Source organism: Alosa sapidissima, chromosome 8 (assembly GCF_018492685.1).
Source record: "Alosa sapidissima isolate fAloSap1 chromosome 8, fAloSap1.pri, whole genome shotgun sequence".
NCBI lineage: Eukaryota > Metazoa > Chordata > Actinopteri > Clupeiformes > Clupeidae > Alosa > Alosa sapidissima.
In genome coordinates this window covers 1,711,187-1,731,692 of record NC_055964.1, presented here as the reverse complement: position 1 = coordinate 1,731,692, position 20,506 = coordinate 1,711,187, and the positions used below count along the sequence as shown (strand labels likewise).

Below are 20,506 nucleotides of genomic sequence, written 5' to 3'. Positions count from 1 at the left end.
TGAATGTATGAAATCACGTCCTCCGAATGCATTACACTAATGATGAGTAGACATGGACATTTATACCGGGCTAGGATGTGCTGCTTTCACATCTACTGTGTCATTTTCTTAATAAACTAATAGACCGTTTTAATGGGCGTATCATATTGTTTAAAACATCATCAGAGTAGGCCTAGGCTAGCCTAAGATAAATTGTTGAAACCATATTGTTTCAAAATATTAAAAACTAATAATAGCCAAAAATACTAAATGAATCGCAATGCATGCTGGGAAGCAAAACTCAACATGAAATAAAGTACATGAAACTAGAATGCATTACGTTATATCCACTCGTTTTCTTGGACCTGCTGTGATCAAACAGGGACAGCCTATAAATGTAAGCCTTTCTTCCTGGAACATTGCAGATAAAGAAAAATGTATCGTTTTCTCTAGACTATGAATGCTCTTTATAGCCAACTTTAAGATGAAATAAATAGATTCTGATGTTTCTATTCTATATCATTGTTTTATTAATAAAGGCTCTGGTGAGGCAGAGAGCTTCTGCTCCTCGTTAGAAATCTCATCGGATATGTGCACTCTTTGCTGTTTCCACAAGGAGCTGCTGTAACATTGGGGACAGCTAGGCCTATGCGTGACACTTTTAAACGCGAGCATGCGTCAAATAAATTACAATGACATTTAAACAAGTCATGAAGAAGCAGTATCCTTAATTCTTCTGCAATGTAGAGCTAGATCGTTTTGCTTTACAAATTAAGTAGTCACTTCTGTTGCTAGACAACCCTAAACAAATGCTATGTGGCGGTTTTTAACATTTCTCTAGTTTTATTGCATCGTATTCAGCTCCAAAAGCCGGTTCAGTCCCAATTCGGCCATGTGTGTGTTTCTGAAAATAAAACAGATAATAAGTACGTGACTACGTTAAATAAACCACTGCCTATTTAGAGCATGTTACATGCATCACGTAATGACAGTTATCTGAAGAAAAGCGCATTGTAGGCTAAGCTAGAAGATAAGAACAGCGACTTTGCTAACGTTACACCAAGCATCACATCAGCTAACATTTTGATAAAATCCCTTCCCTAGTTTGTAACGTTATACATTAACGTTAAACTCAAAATGTATGTGCTACATAATTCAGCATGTCTGTATGATATGTTGCCTTAGACTACGGTAGGCTAATGCAGCTACTGCTAGAGACTAGATAGATAGATACTTTAGTCATCCCCAGACGTATAACGTGAAATCGTGCATGGATGTGATGTCTCCGTCCTGCAGGCGGTAGCCAGAGCGCTCTCAACTCCGCTGCCATGTGTGAATAAACAAACGTCCCCCCCATGTCCCCGGTATAACGTTATTGTCGGGTCCTTAGGAGGTATTTGAAATGACCAAATGCAAATGTCATCCGAGGGACCTGACTGTGACGTCCCTAGAAAGTCCTGCACCGGACGTCACGCAATAACCAAACGATAACTTGCTCCGGACGTCAATAAGGTCACCGGAACGTCCGCTAGAGAACATGACGTTCGGGACCAATCGGGGACGTCGTGAATGTCGGCATGAGGTCCAGGGGACGTCCCGTGTTTGTCGGGTAGGCTAGTTCAGCAAAGAATGGGTGAATTTGGACGCACTTTCTTTCTTGCCGTGCGCTGTCACATTCTCCACTGCGTAAAAGACATAGGCTAAATTAATTTGTGTTGTGAATGCTAAGCTTAATCAGGCCATATGCTAAATAAAAATCGCTAGTCGGATGCAAAGCAGAATATAAAAAAGAAGTGGGCACCAACAGTGGCCTATGAACCTCTGATTTTCAAAGGGACATCACGGCCAACGCAAGGGGCAACGACGTGGCCGCCGTAAAATTCCCACCCAGCTTATAACACAGTTAAGGAATGACCAATGTTAACAAACTAACTGGCTAGATCACCTTAGAAAGCTAACATGCACATTAGCCAGGGGCGGACCTGGACACTTTGAGGCCCAAGGCAAAAGATCCCGAGGCCCCTCCGAGCCCCCCCCCCCCCCCCCCCTCCACACACACACACACTAAAACCCTAAAACTAAAACACACTTTTTTCTGTAATAATGGGACGCTGAGGCATACTCAAATACAACAAATATTTATTGCCATAGATGACAATCAAAAAACATTAGTAAAAACCTTTGAAAGTATTACAATTAATGTGAGAGAGAGAGAGATGAGAGAGAGTAGGCTAGGGGTTTGGGGTCTCTGTGTGTGAATATACTCTTTGTAGCTATGTATGAGAGTCTGTCTGTGTAGGCTATGTGTAAAAGAGAGGGAGAGAGAGAGAGTAAGAGTGAGTGTGTGCGTGCGTGCGAACTGAGGTGTTCGATCTTGCAAAAAGCCGACATCCAAAACAATAAACAGCGTCTGCACTGACCGAATAAACTAGCCATTTTCTGTTTATTTTTTCTCCATTTTTCATGGTCATGTAATAATGTTCAAACGTGAATCTTCTGGGTGATTTATCTGCATTTTTGGGGAATTCAAAGTTCTTAATTTGCACAGGGCCTTTTTTTTAACGATTTCAACTCGCTCTGCATTTCTTAGGCTACGGTGTCTGGCCATAACGCAGGGTCGTCACTGATAACTGTAGCCTAGTGCTAAGTATTGTGTTAGGGTAGGGCTACTCACGTACTGGTTTCGTTTGCACCCAAAGCTTCTGCTACTGAAATGGTGTCCGTAGCAGCACCAACAGCACAAGTGCGGACTTCGGCAGTGACAGTGATCCCTCACGACTGTTTCACTTAGATCAACATCATAATCATCATCATCATCATCATCAGTAGAAGAATATGTAGTACAAGAGCTATCCAAAATAGCTTACTTTCTTCCGTGGAAGAATTCTTTGACTGGAAGAAGATGGTTAATTTAGGCAATTTCTTTCTAGATTCTTCCTCCTCGCTTTTTCTTTTTCTTTTATCACTTCCACTCTGGAAACGTTTCATGGCTGCTGTCAATCGCTCAACTCCACTCCTCACCAAGACCTCGTTCATAGCTAGTTTCTGCTATGGTGACAGAAAGCGGACCTGCAGTCATTTGATTTTATGATGAGTTTATGAGCAATCAAAATATTTTTTCAATCTTTATTATGGATTAGAATATATTGTTTGGATGCGGTGATCATTTATTTAAAAAAAAAAAACGAAATACGATACGGGGATGACGAGGCCCCCTGGTGGCCGAGGCCCCAGGCAATTGACCGATCCCAAGCCCCTCCTCCCATTGTCAGTCCCATAGTTACTGTTGCTAAGTCGGACAAGTTTGCAGGAAAGTGTGCGAGAACACGTGTTCAACATGGGGACGCAGCACCCCCATTTAGCCGAGTGCAACAGTGTATGCTGGATTTCTGGGCGTCAAGTAATCTTAATATATTCAAAAAACAGAGGCCAAAAAGGCCTTCAGTATGCAGATGGACACATTCACAATGTCTGCTGTTATCAACGAGGTGGAACACCACAAATTGAGGACAAACAAATCCGGTGTCGTGGATCTTAATGGGATGCATGTTAACTGGGGATAAACAATTAGCACGTTATCACGAGCAGGTAGTTTACCTTATTTGCTGCAGATGTGACTGATTCAATAAACAGGTCTGTGCAAAAATATGGTGTTGACGTGTCCATAACAAAATCTACCATATTATATTAATAGAAGACGGGACCAAGTGTTGCAGATCCAAGTTCCCACGCAACTTGGGAGAGTGACTATAGCCAAGCAGCTCATGTTGGGGAGGTGGAGAGATTGCTTCTCTTCGGTAGGCCGATAGCCTACTTATTATTTTGAATGGCTGCTTTAGAAGGAAGAGTTCAAATAAACATGATACAAGTGTATTGAAAAGAAAACCACTCCGAGTTCAAACCCATGCCTATCACGTTTGACATATCTGCAGTTTGCAGACGTGATTTGTCTTGCACTAGACTTGCCCGCTTATGCTATAATTAATTTAAACGTGGGCAATGTAGTAGCCTTTGTCTAATATGGGCGATTTCGAGACTGCATAGTTTTGAATCTGCACATGATTCGATCTTTAGAAGACATTGGCTATCTCTCGTTCAGCCATCAATAATGCATCGCAGTATAGGCTATTATTGCGTTTGTTGAAAAAATGATCATTAGCTTATTTCTGTGAACAGTCTTCTATCCCAAGTTAAACATGGCAAGGTAGCAAAGCTGAAAGTATTCTTGTTGTGTGTAAGGCGATACGTGATTGAAGGTGTATTCTTAACGGCAGGTCCGCCCCTGACATTAGCTATACACAAACCTTATTCAAACGAGAATAATACAAAAAGGTATTTATTTAAACCAGCAACAAGAATCTATATTACATCTAGTAGCCTATAACCTTTATGGAAATATAGCTAAGCCCTCTCTACTGAAGTATGAAACAGCAAGTGATGCACTCAGTGTGGAATGGTAGGGGAACGCGTTGTTGCGGCTCCGTAGTCTATTTATACTATCCAACCAGCAAATCAGCACTCTCGAAATTCAGACGGGACGAATTAGAAAAGTGTGATTGGCAGATTCAATAGCTGCCAATTAAAATAGACCAATTGGGTGGGGCAGAAGAAATATTTGGAGGGGCATTGCCCCTCCCAGCCCTATTCTAGATCCGACCATGGTCTGGCAACGAATAATGTAATGGCCCAACTCGAGGGCCCATCTCACTGTACGCAATTGGATAACACAATACGACCAACGTTTACTGACTGATTCCTGACTTCGACGCAATTGGATAACACTGCAACGGTCATCTGTTTAGCTTGCCTCTGGCCCGCCTATATCAGATACACCGATATGATTGGCTCCCCGTGATACAAGTGGCAAAAGTAACGTGCCTCATTACTCATTGCTAGAGTGTCTCACAGAGACAATTCAAATTGTGCTCTTGCGAGAACTCTGGAGTTTCCAGGGTACGTAAGAGTTGCCTACATAAGAAAAGCCAACATTTTGGGGTTGCTCCTCCCAAACTCCCTACATCGTGTGTAAATGACATTTAAGTGAAGGGGACGCACCCTACGTACATGGAAGAATTCACCCCAAAGTGCAGCAGACTGATGCATTGATTTTACCTTTAAAATAAGCAACATTTTCTGGTTCATATAGTGCCAGATTACAGACAATCCAACCTAAACAGATATGAATATATATTTCTACTGGCATGCTTTCTTGTGACATTAATGCAAAAAAATATGAAGGGAAAACAAATCATATTTTCCTAGAATGAAAAAGGAAGCTATAGCATGTAGCTTATACATTAGATGGCCATTACAATGACCAAGATAACTAGTTTATCTTAGATTAACTATATCTGAACAACACAGTTGACCATTTCTGAACTTTGAAACTCAGCAAATATGCTTTGTAGTTGTGAATGTATTGCTGTAGGCTATCATCATCATAACTATTCCACCTGTGTGTGCAAAACAGTTTTGGCTACAGCACAAATATTTCCATCCATAGATAAAAATAAGCAAATCTAACCTCTGAATTTCTTTTCAAAGTGTACCCGATGCATTAAATGTTCAAATATACACCATTTTCTTATGGGGGGAGCATGCCCCTGGACCCCCAGTGCACTTCTAGATCTAGTGACACCCCTGGTACAAATCAATATGGGAGCTATTTTGACTCACAGAGATGACCAAGAAACTAGCAATTCTTGTCCAAAAAGTATTGCTACACTACGATATTCAATATGTTGTCCAACGGTGAGTCATTTTCCCCCATTGCACCGACACTGGATTTCAGGGTTCCCCCACCTGCCAAATCCCACTTTAACCACTGAATACGCCACTGACCAAGAAATGTATGTGTCTATAACACAATGCATGATGGACATCTGGGACTCACAGCTGAAGCTTAGTAAAGTAACTCAGTATAGAGTTAATGTATGACAAATTGTAGGCCCAATGTAATGTATGCATGGGTAGAAAAGTCAAGAGGAGAGTGGGAAATGTCAAAACCTATGGTAGTTCACATCTTTAGGGTATATTCTTTCGGAAAATATATGGTTTAGGTTGTTTAATTAGTTTTCCCTTCATGGTACAGCCCAGAATGTATCAGCCATACACTTGATTTACTCACCAATGTTGCGGCAACACCTAGTGTTATACCCAGTCTTATAAGTCCAATGTGCTTGAGGGTAATCAAGCATAAGACGCTTGTAGTGACAGGGCCGGGACTGGTAAGGTGCTCAGGGGAGTAAGTGTCATGGTGAAGGTGCAAAAAGTAGTCCAACCATAGTCCTTTAGTTATGTGTGCATGGTAAGGTGCTCAAGAGAGTGAGTGTCAAGGTGAAGGTGCAAAAAGTGGTCCAACATTAGTCCAACAGTGCAACAGTGCAGGAATAAGGTCTAGAGACCAGCATAAATAATATGGACAAATAGGAGAGTAGAGTATGATGTAGACAAGGTGATATAAAAAACTATGTCAGTGCAAGAACAGGTTGAGGTAATAGGATTAAAGCCCTGCAGCGCATAGTGAACACAGCTGGAAGGATTATTGGTGCTTCACTCTCCTCCCTGAAGGACATTTACACCTCCCACCTCACCTGCAAGGCGACCACAATTGTGAGTGATGCAAGTCACCCCGCTCACAATTTGTTTGATCAACTGCCCTCTGGGAAGAGGTACAGAAGCCTGCGCTCCCGCACCACCAGACTCACCAACAGCTTCATACACCAGGCTGTTAGGATGCTGAACTCTCTCCCCCCTCCACCCTCAGCTACATAACATCCTGGACTTTAGACCCACAATGGCTGCCTTGCACTACTCCACTTGCACTACTCCACTTGTACACTTGCACACTTTGCAACTTGTTGTTGTTGTCCTGTTGTCCTGAAAACACTGAACTGAACACACTTCTGCTGCTCTTACATAACTTGCACCACTATGCCACTTGCATACTTAGGTCAAACAGAACTACCTCAGCCATTTATTGGCCTGACTTTTGCACTATTATATTGACTGTCTACTGTATGCACAATTGCACATTTTCAACTCAAATTTTGCTGCTCTTATTTTCTTCATTGTATGTGCCTTCTTATTTTTACTTTTTATATTGTTTACTTGAATGTTATGTTTGTCTGTGGACCTAATTGGTAAAATATGTCTTGTCTCCACTGTGGGATAGTGGGAAACGTAATTTCGATCTCTTTGTATGTCTTGACATGTGAAGAAATTGACAATAAAGCAGACAACAATAATAAAGACAATTCAGTATTGTAGCAGAAGCCTGACCGCAGCCATTGATCATGTGTGCTAATATAGCATGAAAAACAGTGTAGCAGTAAAACAGTAGTGAAAACATTATAATAAGCTTTATTTGTATTGCACCTTTCATACACAGAATGCAGCTCAAAGTGCTTTACATTTGAAGCGTGTAACACAATAATAGTCAGTCAGTCATTATCAATCACTTTTCTTCATTGCTGGGGCTGTTTATGATCCACTCAGCAACATATCAAAAATATAGAAAATGACGTCATAAGACTGGCAGCCTTAACCCTCTTACCCCCCACAAGCACGCCATATGGCAACTGTGGCAAGGAAAAACTCCCATATTCCAGGAAGAAACCTTGAGCAGAACCTGACTTAATAGGGGGAGCCCATCTGCTTCTGGCTGGCTGCGCCCTCCAATAGTAGAAGATGTGGAATAATCTGAAAAAGTAGTCTACAGGATAAGATGAGTTAACTAAAAGCTTTCCTGTACAGGTATGTTTTCAGATCTTTTTTAAAAATATTTACTGAACTCGCCTGCTTAATGTACAGAGGCAGGGTGTTCCATAGTTTGGGGGCATAATGGATAAAAGCAGCTTCTCCACTTTGTTTGTAATTGGTACGATTAAAAGATTAGAATTGGATGATCTAAGTTTCCTTTGTGGTTGATAAGATATTAAAAGCTCAGAGATATATGAAGGTGCTATGCCATTCAGAGCTTTGTAAGTAATTAACATAACTGTAGGAGCCATAAATGTTTTCTTTATATTTTGCTTTATGGGTATTGGTTTACTTTGATTTGTGTTTTTGTTTATTGGTTATTATGGGACATGGGTGTGGCGCTGGGCGTGTGTGGTGCGCAATTGAAGTCTTAATTAGTCCTACCTGACACCTGCGCTTGAGTTCAGTTTGGCGTGGGGTGAGCACGGGGGAAGGCTATTCTTTTGTGTACCGCACTTCGCACATCGCATGGACTCATTGAAAGGCCTTGTATCTGAACGTTTTGCTCTGCCTTGCATACGAAAGACTATTGGAGTCTAAAAGGACTATTGGAGTCTGGATTGAGATGGAGAGCAATAAACTGAAGAAACGGGAGCAAGTGTGTGGACATTGGATTATTTAGTGCGTGTAAGACAAATTGATTTCCCCCTGCTTAGCCCACCGCGGCTTCTGAACAAGTTAGTTAGTTGGATCTGGTAGCCGCAATAATAACCTTAAAATCAATTCTATAGGAAATAGCGAGCCAGTGCAGTTCAGCCAACACAGGGGTGATGTGTTCTCTCTATAGTCTTAGTTAAAAGTCTAGCCGCAGAGTTCTGTATGAGTGCCAGTTTCTTTAGATGTTTTTTGGGAAGACCAGTGAAAAGTGCATTGCAGTAGTCTAACCTGCTAGTGATAAAGGCGTGAATTAGTTTTTCTGCATCTTGTTGAGTTAAAAAGGGCCGCACTTTGGCAATGTTTCTCAAGTGGAAATAGGCTGTCTGAGTAACTTTACTGATATGGGGTTTAAAACTTAACTCTGCATCTAAGATGACACCGAGGCTTGTTACTTTTGGTTTGACCTGGTGCGCCAAGTTCCCCAGATTACTAAGAATAATATCTCGCTTTAGTTTTGGTCCAACCAGAAGTACCTCTGTTTTGTCATCATTTAGTTTCAAAAATGTTTTGCTCATCCACTGATTAATGGAGGTTAGGCATGCAGTGAGGGAGCAAAGGCCATCTGGGTTAGTTGGCTCCACAGAAATATACAATTGGGTATCATCTGCGTAGCTGTGGAAGTTTACATTATGCTGACTTATGACGTTTCCCAATGGAAGCATATATAGAGAAAATAGCAGGGGACCAAGGCAGCTCCCCTGGGCCACACCAAAAGGCAAGTCATGTTTTTCAGATACATAATCTCCTAGACTGATATAAAAATCTCTGCCAGTAATGTAGGTTTGAAACCAGTTTAGAGCATTATCAGAGAGACCCACCCACTTCGCAAGGCGGTGAATTAGGATGCTATGATCAATGGTGTCAAATGCCGCACTCAAATCCAGAAGAATAAGGATTGAGACTTTGTTTGAGTCAGTAGCCAGTCTGAGATCATTGACTATTTTTACTAGAGTCGTTTCTGTGCTGTGATTTGATCTAAAACCTGATTGGAATTTTTCAAGGATACTGTTTTCGTTGAGGAAGGTATTTAACTGATTACAGACAACTTTTTCAAGTACTTTCCTCAAAAACGATAGATTTGATATAGGCCTGTAGTTGCTCAGATTGGTATGGTCAAGATTTGACTTTTTAAGTAAAGGTTTCACAACAGCGGTTTTAAAAGCAGTTGGAAATATACCTGTTTCTAATGAGGTATTTATTACCTTGAGAAAAAAGGGAGCTAAGCTATCATATACTTTTTTGAGGAATCTAGTAGGGATTGGATCTAAAACACATGTTGAGGAGCCGGTTTGAGTTATAATTTTACCAAGCTCAGATTGAGTAATAGTGCTAAAGGACCTTAATTTTGGGGGGCTGTTTTTGGGTGTACTATCAAACATATTACTTGTGTTACCAATAGCCTCCCTTATAGAAATGACTTTGTTTGCAAGTCTGCAAATTCTTCGCATCTTAGAGAGGATGCCTGACTGAGTGTATCAAAAGGTGTTTGATGCAATAGCCTATCAATGGTAGAGAACAACACCCTAGAGTTTCCACTGTTTTCAGCAATTACCTTAGAGAAGTGGTTCCTCCTCTCATTCCGAATAGCTCTATTATAATTTGCTATTTTTTCTTTTAGAATGGCACGGTGAACCTGTAACTTAGTTTTTCTCCATGTTCTCTCAGCTTTTCTACATGATCTTTTTAGATCATGGATATTTTCGTTCATCCAAGGTGTCAGTTTGCTACAGGGCCTTTTTTTAGTCTTTAAGGGTGCCACTCTGTCAAGCAGAGCGCCTAACTCACGATTGAGAGCCTCTACCATTTGATCAATGGGATGATGTAAAATATCTAAATTTATGCAAACATTAGGCTGTGGACATTAGTAAAACAGTAGTAAAACAGTAGTAAAGCAGTAGTGGGCAGTCAGTACTCAAACATGGAGAGGGTGGAGAGGCAGACAGACTAAGCAGAGAAGTCTATCTCTCCTCTTCCCTTTAGTGAAGCATTAAACAGTTCAATGGCCCTGGGGACAAATGACTTCCTCAGCCTTTCAGTTGTGCATGGCAGTGAGCGAAGTCTCCAGCTGATCAAGCTCTTTTGCTTTTTAATAGTGCTGTAGAGTGGATGACATTCATTGTCCAAGATGTTGATCAGTTCAGGGACCCTTTGTCAGATATTGAAGTGATGCACTCCAGTTCATCTCCCACTACAGAGCCAGCCTTCCTTACCAACCTGTCAAGTCGCCCAGCATCCTTCTTCTTTGTGCTTCCTCCCCAGCATACCACTGCATAGAAGAGGATGCTGGCCACAACAGACTGGTAGAACATCCTGAGGAGCTTGCTGCACACATTGAAGGACCGCAGCCTCCTCAGGAAGTACAGCCTGCTCTGTCCTTTCTTGTAGAGTGCATCAGTGTTGGCTGACCAGTCCAGTTTATTGTCCAGGTGGAGACACTAGTAGACACTAGTAGCCTAATGCATACGGATTGATGCAGTATCTTTGCAACATTATTAAATTAATGTCACCATATGCCTATGCCTACGTTTGCAAAGAGGAGAACATTTTAATTTGATTTACAATGAAACATTTAATTTACATGATGACAATGAGTAGTTTTGTTGTTGGTTGCGTTATTGCATCCTTAGTTATGCCTACAATGCAAAATTGTTCCCTCATGATTGGAAGCTCCTGTAGCCGCATTTCAAAACATCGCGACACGAAATGCCACAAAAAGCTGTTTGTGAATAGGTCTTAGGGATTTAGGAGTCCTCTCGACTTCTTTTAAGCTGTCCCAGACTTAGGTGCTACTTTTAGGTCTAAAATGCTTCGTGAATTACTTTTAGTGAAAAAAATTAGGAGTCCTAAAGTTAGGAGTGACACGCCCATTATTTTTAAGAGTTGCTCCTAAATTTGGCAGTTAGGAGCTACTTTTAGCCTTAAAATTCTTTGTGAATACGGCCCCTGTTTTCTTATTTTATATTCTGTTAATACACTGCATATATCTATTTTATTCTTACTACTATTATAATGTTACTGCTACTACATTGCACATATCTGTACATGTTATTCATACTTTGTTAATATTACATAGCCATATTATGCTCTTATAAGGTAACTGCTAATACACACACAGCTGGTTTTAGCTGGTTTTAGCTGGTCTTTGATGGTTTTCTTACAGCTCTTGCTGGTCTTTGCTGGTGTAGCTGGTTGGACCACCAGCTGGATATGCTGGCGTGACCATCTGAGGAAGCTGGTCATGCTGGTTTGACCAGCCTGTCGTGTGGGATACAGCTGGTGCAAGATGGTCATGCTGGTGACCAGCCTGCCAAGCTTGACATTGTTGGTGTAAGATGGTCATGCTGGTTTGACCAACATAAGATGGCATGGCCAGTTAAACCAGCAGTGTAGACCAGCAACACCAGCTAAAATGACCAGCTTGAGGTGGTACGTCAAGCAAAACCAGCTGAATTACCATCGTTAGGTGGGTAAACCAGCTGAAGGTATGTTTTCGCAAGAGATTTGCTAGTCTAGCTGGTCAACCATCATAGGGTGGTCAAACAAGCTGGTTAACAAGCTGGTCAACCAGCAAACAACCTTTAGCTGGTCAGGCTGTTTTTTTCAGCAGGGATCACTTAAAGTGAGCTCTCCCGGGCTCCGTACAAAACAAATTACACAAGAATATTTAAAAAACAAAAACCTTAATTATTTTTACGCCATAAAAACACTAATATTTATTGCAGGACAAACTGTGTACTAGCCTACCCATGAGTAGGGATTAAAATGCTTCAGATGGGATATTTACTCATATAGACAAACAATCTAATACTTTGATTTTTAATATGTTTTTTTCCAATATCATCCCTTCTTGAGTGTTTTTCCTTAAGTTATCCATGCGCCTACGGTAACATGCTAATTTGCCGTTCCTGTATTAGAAAAACATTGTGATACTTTTACTGATTGATTTAGGCTACTTAACGTAAATGCAGCTGCTCACCTGACTATTTATGCCATAATGAGACAGTATTTAAATTCAGTGTTTAAGCACTAGCCAGCAGTGGCAGCTTTCGCTTAATCGATTTTGTGTGTGTGTTCACTATCTTATGATGACTAATCAATTGCATGTTAATAATAGCCTAATGTTGTTTCAAGAGCTTTTCCCAAGAGCAAGCCTACTCACATGCACCGTCATCAACTAGTACAGGCGTGTGCGCTCAAAAGGACTGGCGTAACCTCTGAACTAGCCCATATAATAGCAGCTAGCTGTCAATGGATGACATCTCTAAGTAAATTATGCAATTGTGCAATCCCCCCAAAAACGTGTGACAGTATTAGAGCAAACAGCAACTTAAGTTACAGTTCAGTGACATTGGTTCTACACAGAAGATCCCTGGCACCCTTTGGCTTTACCTAATAGGACACTGGCAAATGAAAATTTAGCCAGCCAACTCCTGTCAACAAATCATCAGCTAACTTAACAGCTACTGTAACTTAACAATAGGGGTATTTTCCTCCATTTTGTCAGGATTTTTGATCTTTTTGGCTGGTGTCAACCAACAATGAAAAATTGTTGTCTGGCTGCCTTTCAGTGTCCTTTTCATCTTTCTACATTCAGTTTGCATACACCTGTCAGCTTTCTCCAACCATTCATCCCAGCGACAGCGATTATTTAAAACATGATACTATCTTGCTGGCAAATTAAATGAATAAAGAAAAAAAGTTATTTAACAAAAGTCATTCATTCAGAATATTTCTTTTAGTTATCTGAATGATGTGATGATATTGGGGGCGGGGGGGAGGGTTATATTAGCTGGATCTGGGGGTGCATAACCCTAGGTGTCATGACCCCCGTATCCCCTGTGCACATTACCCGCCTGTGTAAAATCCAAAAAATTACATTTTTAGATGGTTTAATTTTTTACCCTTTTTTAAAGTATTTTTTGGCCTTTTTATGCCTTTAATGAGAGAGGACAGTAGAGAATGACAGGAAGCGAGTGGGAGAGAGAGTCTGGGTGGGATCCGGAAAGGACCACGAGGCAGGAATCGAACCCGGTCGCCGGCGTACGGTGCAGGTGCCCCAGCCAGTCGCGCCACAGCTGGGGCCATTTTTGACCCTTTTGAAACAATGTGCACACCCTGATTGTGAAATTACCCCTAATCTAATAATGAGTGTAGCTGCAGTGCAGTAATGAACAGGGTCCAAGTAGTTTGGCTGAAGTGGCTCCTTGAGAAAGTTATTGTCAAGTTCAACAGACGAGTAAATACAGTAGCAGTAGGATAAAGAAAAAAACTGTTGTTGGCGGTGTGTGCCACATGCTTACTGTCCTGCACTATTAACCTCTAGTTTCTTACTGTCCTACCCCATTTCCCCATGGCACTTACCTACATGTACTGTATGTAATAATTTGTTACTTTATCGGTACAGACATTATAATATTATTGGGAAATGCACTTTATTACATTATCAGGAATTACATTACATGTTTTTTTGGAGTTATGAGGGGATTTTTTTATTACATTATTGGGAGTTATTACATTATCAGGTTCTAGGGACCTGATGTTAGTTCATGTAATTTTGAATGCATAAAACTGACAATGAGAGGTGTCAAAATATGCTAAACTAATGTCAATACATGTACTGCCTTAACATTATGGACAGGAAACAAGTTAGACATTCCTTTAATAATACTGCAGGAGTAAATATAGAGAGAAGAAATTAACTGAAAGAGAGTAGAAATTCACTGAAAAGCATTCAAGTAACATATGCTTTCTATGCATTATTTTATGCAAATGTGAACAAAACAGAGTGACACACTAAATAGAAGCATTTACCCAAGCTATATGCTTCATTTTGGAATGAGAATTTATTTATTACAGGGCCCCTACATGTGTTCATGATTCTACAAATGGATTAAACAAATATTACAACATTTTAAATACGTTGGTCTTAGTGTCATACAGGAAGGACATTACACAATTATGGTTTGAGTAATGCAACAAACAACTGGTTACTTGCAGACCATGCATATATACTTTAAGCATGTACTGTACATGTTTCCAGTTTGCTTTTCTTTGTTTTCTAGAATGTTGTATATCTACAGGCAACTTCACTTTTCAGGAATGCATTTCTGGTGAGAATACATGTACAATGAACAGATGGAGAATGTGCAAGAGATTTCCAGGGAGGCAGTCCCCACAACATCCACCCATCTTCCCTGAGGTTTTCACCCATATTTACTAAATCATATGTCCTGTGGAGGACATCATGGATAACTACAAAATCAGTGAAATGAAAGGATATTAGAGTGGTGTTGCCTCTGAGAGACATCTGAGAAGATCAATATCTTCATAACTTTTTTTGTCAAAAGGATCATTTCCCATGAAAATTTTGATTTGCTGTCTGAAGAGATAGGACATGAGGTGGCAAAGGGCGTGTCCTTCTCTTGTTCCGGGAGAATTCAGTTGATGTGGTGCTAAAGGGTCCATCTCCTGATCCAATATCTGGCTCTGTTGGAAGACAGATTATTGTTTCCTGTAGATCAGGTATATCTCTCAAAAGGGAATAAACAAATATTTAATAAGCAAGATTACTTTTTCTACATTAAATACAAAAGTATTGCAGGTCTCTGCAAAACAGAAGTACTATGTTCTTCAAAACGTTTAAATGGAAATATTCCATCTAAAAATAAGTGTAGGGAGCCCACTCCTCACCCCCCAATACACACACACCATGCAGCATACCCCAAACTCACACCCGATACCCGCCCCCCCCCCCCCCCCATACACACACACACACCATTTCATCACCCCCCCCCCCCCCACACACACACACACACAGTAGCCCTTTTCACACAGAGATCACGCAAAATTTGCAGGAAGGGGAGACGTCTTTTTGCAGCATTGTGTGTCTGAAAACGAGGTGAAAATTTGCCGGCCTGCTGATCTGTTCACATGATCTGGTATTTTGGGGAGCCAGGAGGCAGGATCAGCTAGCAAATTAAAATGTGACGTGCAACAAGAGGCGTGTAGAGTTATAGTCGTAGGCCTTATGCGTGGGCCTTCAGATGCAGCAGGTGTGTGATTTCCAAAACCATGGCGGGAGAACCGACTAAACTTTGGTTACTGTAGCTGCTGCACACATTTTTAGTACCCTACAAATGCAAGTGAAGTTGCTTTGCTTTGCTGTTACTTAGAATGTTAGATTCTTACGATCAATGTCTTCAGACAATAAAAAGTAATTTGGAAGGGAAATTGAAAGGAAGAGTTGCCCTCTGCGTTGCAAGGAAGGAAGAGTTGCACCCTCCCCATTTTTAAATCTAGACTTAAAACATACCTCTTTAGTGCCTCCCATAGTTAGGTATGGTGCAGTGTGGAACTTCAACCACCTCAGGTTTTTTTGGAATGGACCACATTGCTGTCTCTTGTGTGACTGGCACCCCAGTCATGCGTGCGACGGTGGTCACTGACCATACCTGCACTGGTGTTGAATACCCTTCACCATGCCTAAGTTATGCTGCTATAGCATAGTGCTGTCATGGACTTTTCATGTGTCACGCCGTACAACCCCTCCTCTCCCCTCTCCCTCCCCCCCCCCTCAACTCTCACTCTGCCTATTATCACTATGGTATAACCAGAGGCGATTCTAGAGTCTGTGGGGGCCCCAAACAAAAATTCCAAGGGGGCCCTACCGAAAAGTGCCATCACCATTATATCACCATTAGGTTATTATGTTAAATAATAAAAATACAAAAAGCGTATTAAAAAAATTCTTATATTTTGACATGTATCTCCCCACTGCAAGCTGGCAGCTCGACTTGACTTACATGTGTGTAGAGCAGACTGTCCTGAATCTGGCAATATTATTGCCATGGTGGAGGGATTCTCTGGGGCTGAGCAATTTAGACATATGTGGCGTGCACCTTACAGAAATAAATGGCATTTTTTTAATTTAGTGATGAAAAAAATGACCTTTCTGCGCTCCATATCTGTGACTTGACCCGAGTTTGCGTGTTATCCTGTGTCTGCCTATGATGTATGCACTCATAATGATTCTCTACAACAGCTTTTTACTGCATTGCCATGAACAAAGTAGAGGCAAAAAGGGGTTTCTTTGTTGAACAAATTGGGATGCAATGTGAGACTTGAATTGAATGCCATGCAGGAATTTGCTAGGATATCAAAATTGGATTATGAACATGCTTTGCCATAGAGAAACACACAGATAGTGTTGGATTATAAACATGCTTTGCCACAAAAACAGACAACAACGTGGGGTAAGTCCAGCTATGAAGTTATTATTTTGCTGTCACTTCGTCTGTTTTATAACCCAGAAGGATGTAGCCTACTTGGTATCGAATGATAGCTCTGTGTCTCCTCTTTCATCTGACATGCGTGGCATATCTATCCGATCACGGGTTTCAAACAAGAGTAATGGGTGTGCAGCGTTGGTTTGTGTACATGACGTTATTATTTTGTAGTCACTTCGTCTGTTTTTATAAGGCAGTAGGACCATGGTACCAATGGATAGCCCTGTGTCTCCTCTTTCATCTGATATGCTTGCCATATCTATGCGATCACAGGTTCGCGGGTAATTCAAACGAGAGTAATGGGTGCGCAGGTGAACGCATAGAAGTATAGACTGTAAGATGCAATTTGATTTAATTTCATACCATTTGTTTCATACTTGATCGTACAGGCAAGTAGTCTCGTTGGAAAGCCCCACTTCTGCTCTGTCACGCAATAGATGTTTCACCTTGCTGCGATGAACAGTTTCGGAGCAATGTAACAACTGCTTACTGCTTCGCGATTAACATGTTATGGCTGAGCCATAACGTTAACCATCTCCTTGCTTAACTAGTTGTAACTGTCGCTACAGTAGCTAGCTGAAGTTTACTGTCGTAGGCCTATTAGATGTAGCAAACCATGTTCAATCTTTCTGCCAATTAACATTACTTCTATACCTATACCTACTATAACTTCATTGAGTAGGCTAAATGCCAAACTCCGATGTTCAGTCATCACTGCAGTGCACCCTCGATTGACGTTTACCACAGTAGCCCAAATATGTGCAGATTCCTTGAACTCTTTTGAACACAGATCCGCTGTTGATAAGGCCATAGCATAGGGCCTACACATGTACAGATGTACAGCACGCAAAATATATAATTCAATCTCTATGGACGAAATTCTCGCTTGACCCACCGGCAAACGCACTGAGACCAGGTCGGGGGCCCCCTAGCGGCTCGGGGCTCCAAGCAGTTGCCTGTTGACAAGGTGCGCCTCTGGGTATAACACTATATAGTACCAATCAGACTCGGAATTTCACCATTTTATGGGCAAGGCCACTTGGCCTTCAGTTGGGCATATTTGGTGGGGGTCACAAAGGCCAAAAGTTAACAGTAGTACAGTATGCTATAAAAATAATCAAAGTTGTATTTAGCCTATTCCTAGCAGTAGTCCATGAAACATTACAAAAACATGAAACATGACACATTACACAGAACTGTAAAACATGTACATCATGTATTGAACAATTTAAGCACCGCTCAGCTTTAAGAAACTCAAATAGCCTAGATGCATGCTTAGCATTTTGTGATCATTAAGGCTCATTTCACAAACTCTTAGTCAGCTGTGTATCCTCTGTTTTTAATATTTACCGATATCTAGGCAATATCTGTAACATTTATTTTGTATTTGGCCTGTTATGAAATCATGTAGAACAATTTAAACACATTTTGAAACCTAAAGACCAAAGTTGGAGACATGAATGTAGACCTTACTGCCAATTTAAAACCGTAATACTCTGGAACGGCTAACTGTACAGGGGACTGCTTTACACCTCTGTGTTCGGTAAGGTCTGCTGTTTATTCTGATATATGGTTTGTCATGTGTCGAACTAAGGGTTCGTGAAGTATTCCACCGAGATGAATGGGAGATGGGCGCAGAACCTTATTTAGAAGTTATGAATCAATTTAATCATATTTTTTACTTTTCTGGCGAACCGTTCACCACAGCAATTAGCGGCAACATAGTTTAAAAGCTGAGAAAAAGCTCTTTTATGTGATGTGATACATGTGTCTGTGTGATGAGTAGGCTACTTCGCGATCGCGAGTATTTCAACTGAGAAGAATGGGTGAATTTGGACGCACTTTGTTTCTTGCAATGTGCTGTTATTTTCTCCACTGCGTAAGACTGAATTAATTTGCGCTGTGATGCTAAGATTATTTTGACAGGCAATAGGCTAAATAAAAATCGCTATTAGACGGACGCAAAGCAGAATATTGAAAGAAAAATCCTTTGATTTTCAAAGGGGCATCACGGCCAACGCAAGAGGCAACGACGGCCACTGTGAATTTACTACCCTGGTACCAATCACATACTTATTGATATTAACCATTTTGATTTATAGTAATACTAACCTAGCCTGGTCCTTACCGCCTGTGACTACGTTTCTCTTCGTCATACAGTCTGGCACAATGTAATAATAATCTGTCTCCGTAATGGGCGGGTGCTTATTTTGAGGTTTAAAATCATTGGAGTTCCCTTAACCAATCAGCAACGTTTGGTAATGACGTATGCTGTGCGCCGGAGTTCAGGCTCTTACGCTTCCCACTTCTGCTCTCAGTAGTAAACAGACCGCTGGCTAGTATGCAGGCTGCCTGACTGCCAGGGCAGTCTCTTCGTAGTGGATATATCTCTGTTGCACCAGCCACAGACCGAGAGTTGTATACCAAAAGCGTCACGTCACCAAGATTATATCAGCTCGTCACACGCCAGTTTTCCTCTTATCTCTTCTCGCCGGTTATCAGACAATTGTTGTTCTACGCAGCCCGGTGACTTTGTCGGAGCTACGGAGTTTACTTCGTCCCCCACGGGCTGTTCAGACTACACTCTCGGATAAGTTGGATTGTACTGACGACCTACGTGTTATTTAACCTGGAGCTTGCTCGGTTAAAGTAACAGTTGTTCTGCATAAAACAACGCAGCCTCACCTTGAGCCGCGCTCGGTGACTGGCTAACGTTACTGTCCACAAGCATGGTAGCCTCGCCTTGAGCCCAGCTCGGCCACAGGCTAGCCTCAGTCTGTCAAACACAAACACGGAGCGGTTTACCTTGAGCCCAGCTCGGTAACCGCTAGTCCCAGTCAAGCACAATCACAGCAGCCTCGCCTTGAGCCCCGCTCGGTAGGCTAGCTAGTAGCTAACATTCCATTCCTTAAGTAGGCCTAACATTGCCGCATTGATTTTGTAAAGGTAATTTGAGAGTAGGGGGGAGAATAACGAGCAGCAAACGTTTATTTGAAAACATGATAAGTACTGATGCATGTATTACACTTGTGCGTTTAGGTTTAGTTATCACCATCAAATCAAACTTTTCCCAAACTTTTCCTCTGTTGTCATTGTTGCCATGCTGTTGAACAACAAGCTTTGCTGGACTATAAGCAACTCGGCAGGCAAGTTTCACGTCATCACTCAACTGTTCGCTGAATGGCTCGGCTACACACAAGCCGTATAATCTGGGTTGGGCCAGACTACGTGCGAGACCTAAATCAAATTTAGGGCAGAAGTATGTAGGATGGTAACGACTAGGCTAATACTAACCCACTCTATATCTCTCTCTCTTCCCCATTACAAGTCATCAGCCATCCTTGTGTTTGGCCCTCATCTCACCTGAAGTCCCATCCCTACGACTGCCCTATCATCGCCTATTGCTGTCCCCCTGCCCGGATTCCTGGCCCACGCAGCCTAGCGATCCACTACTTGCCCTATGACAACTCCTAATCCCCCTGGACAATTAATTTCCTACACTGGACTATTTTAACTTTCTGACACTAAATAGGATTCATGCATTGATATGTAACCATCCCACCTCTTTGTAACATACACCTCAGGTGGCTTTAAACACCATGTTCTATTCTCTACACCTAACTAACTTATTCATTTATCATGTAAACAGACCTTACTGTTCTGTACTGACCCTAGGCAGATGGGTCAGGCCCTTGAGTCGTGGATCTGCTCGAGGTTTCTTCCTACATGTATCTCCAATTCTAGGGAGTTTTTCCTTGCCCCTGTTACTCATGGGCCTTCTCTGATTGTTTAACACTCTATAAAGCGCCATGAGACATGTACAA

General features: G+C 41.5%; 1 protein-coding gene across 6 annotated transcripts in view; it reads right to left on the bottom strand.

Annotated features, from left to right (window-relative positions):
* Positions 1–13,818: 13,818 nt before the first annotated feature.
* LOC121715559 (EMI domain-containing protein 1-like) overlaps positions 13,819–20,506 on the bottom strand; it is a 127,011-nt gene continuing 120,323 nt past the window's right edge. For 5 of the 6 annotated variants that reach the window (XM_042101405.1, XM_042101404.1, XM_042101407.1 and 2 more), the window contains one exon: positions 13,819–14,883. In XM_042101405.1, the coding sequence (XP_041957339.1) occupies positions 14,677–14,883 (207 nt within the window). In that variant the 3' untranslated portion in view covers positions 13,819–14,676. The remainder of the gene's footprint in view (positions 14,884–20,506) is intronic. The other variant, XR_006033628.1, reaches the window with a different exon arrangement.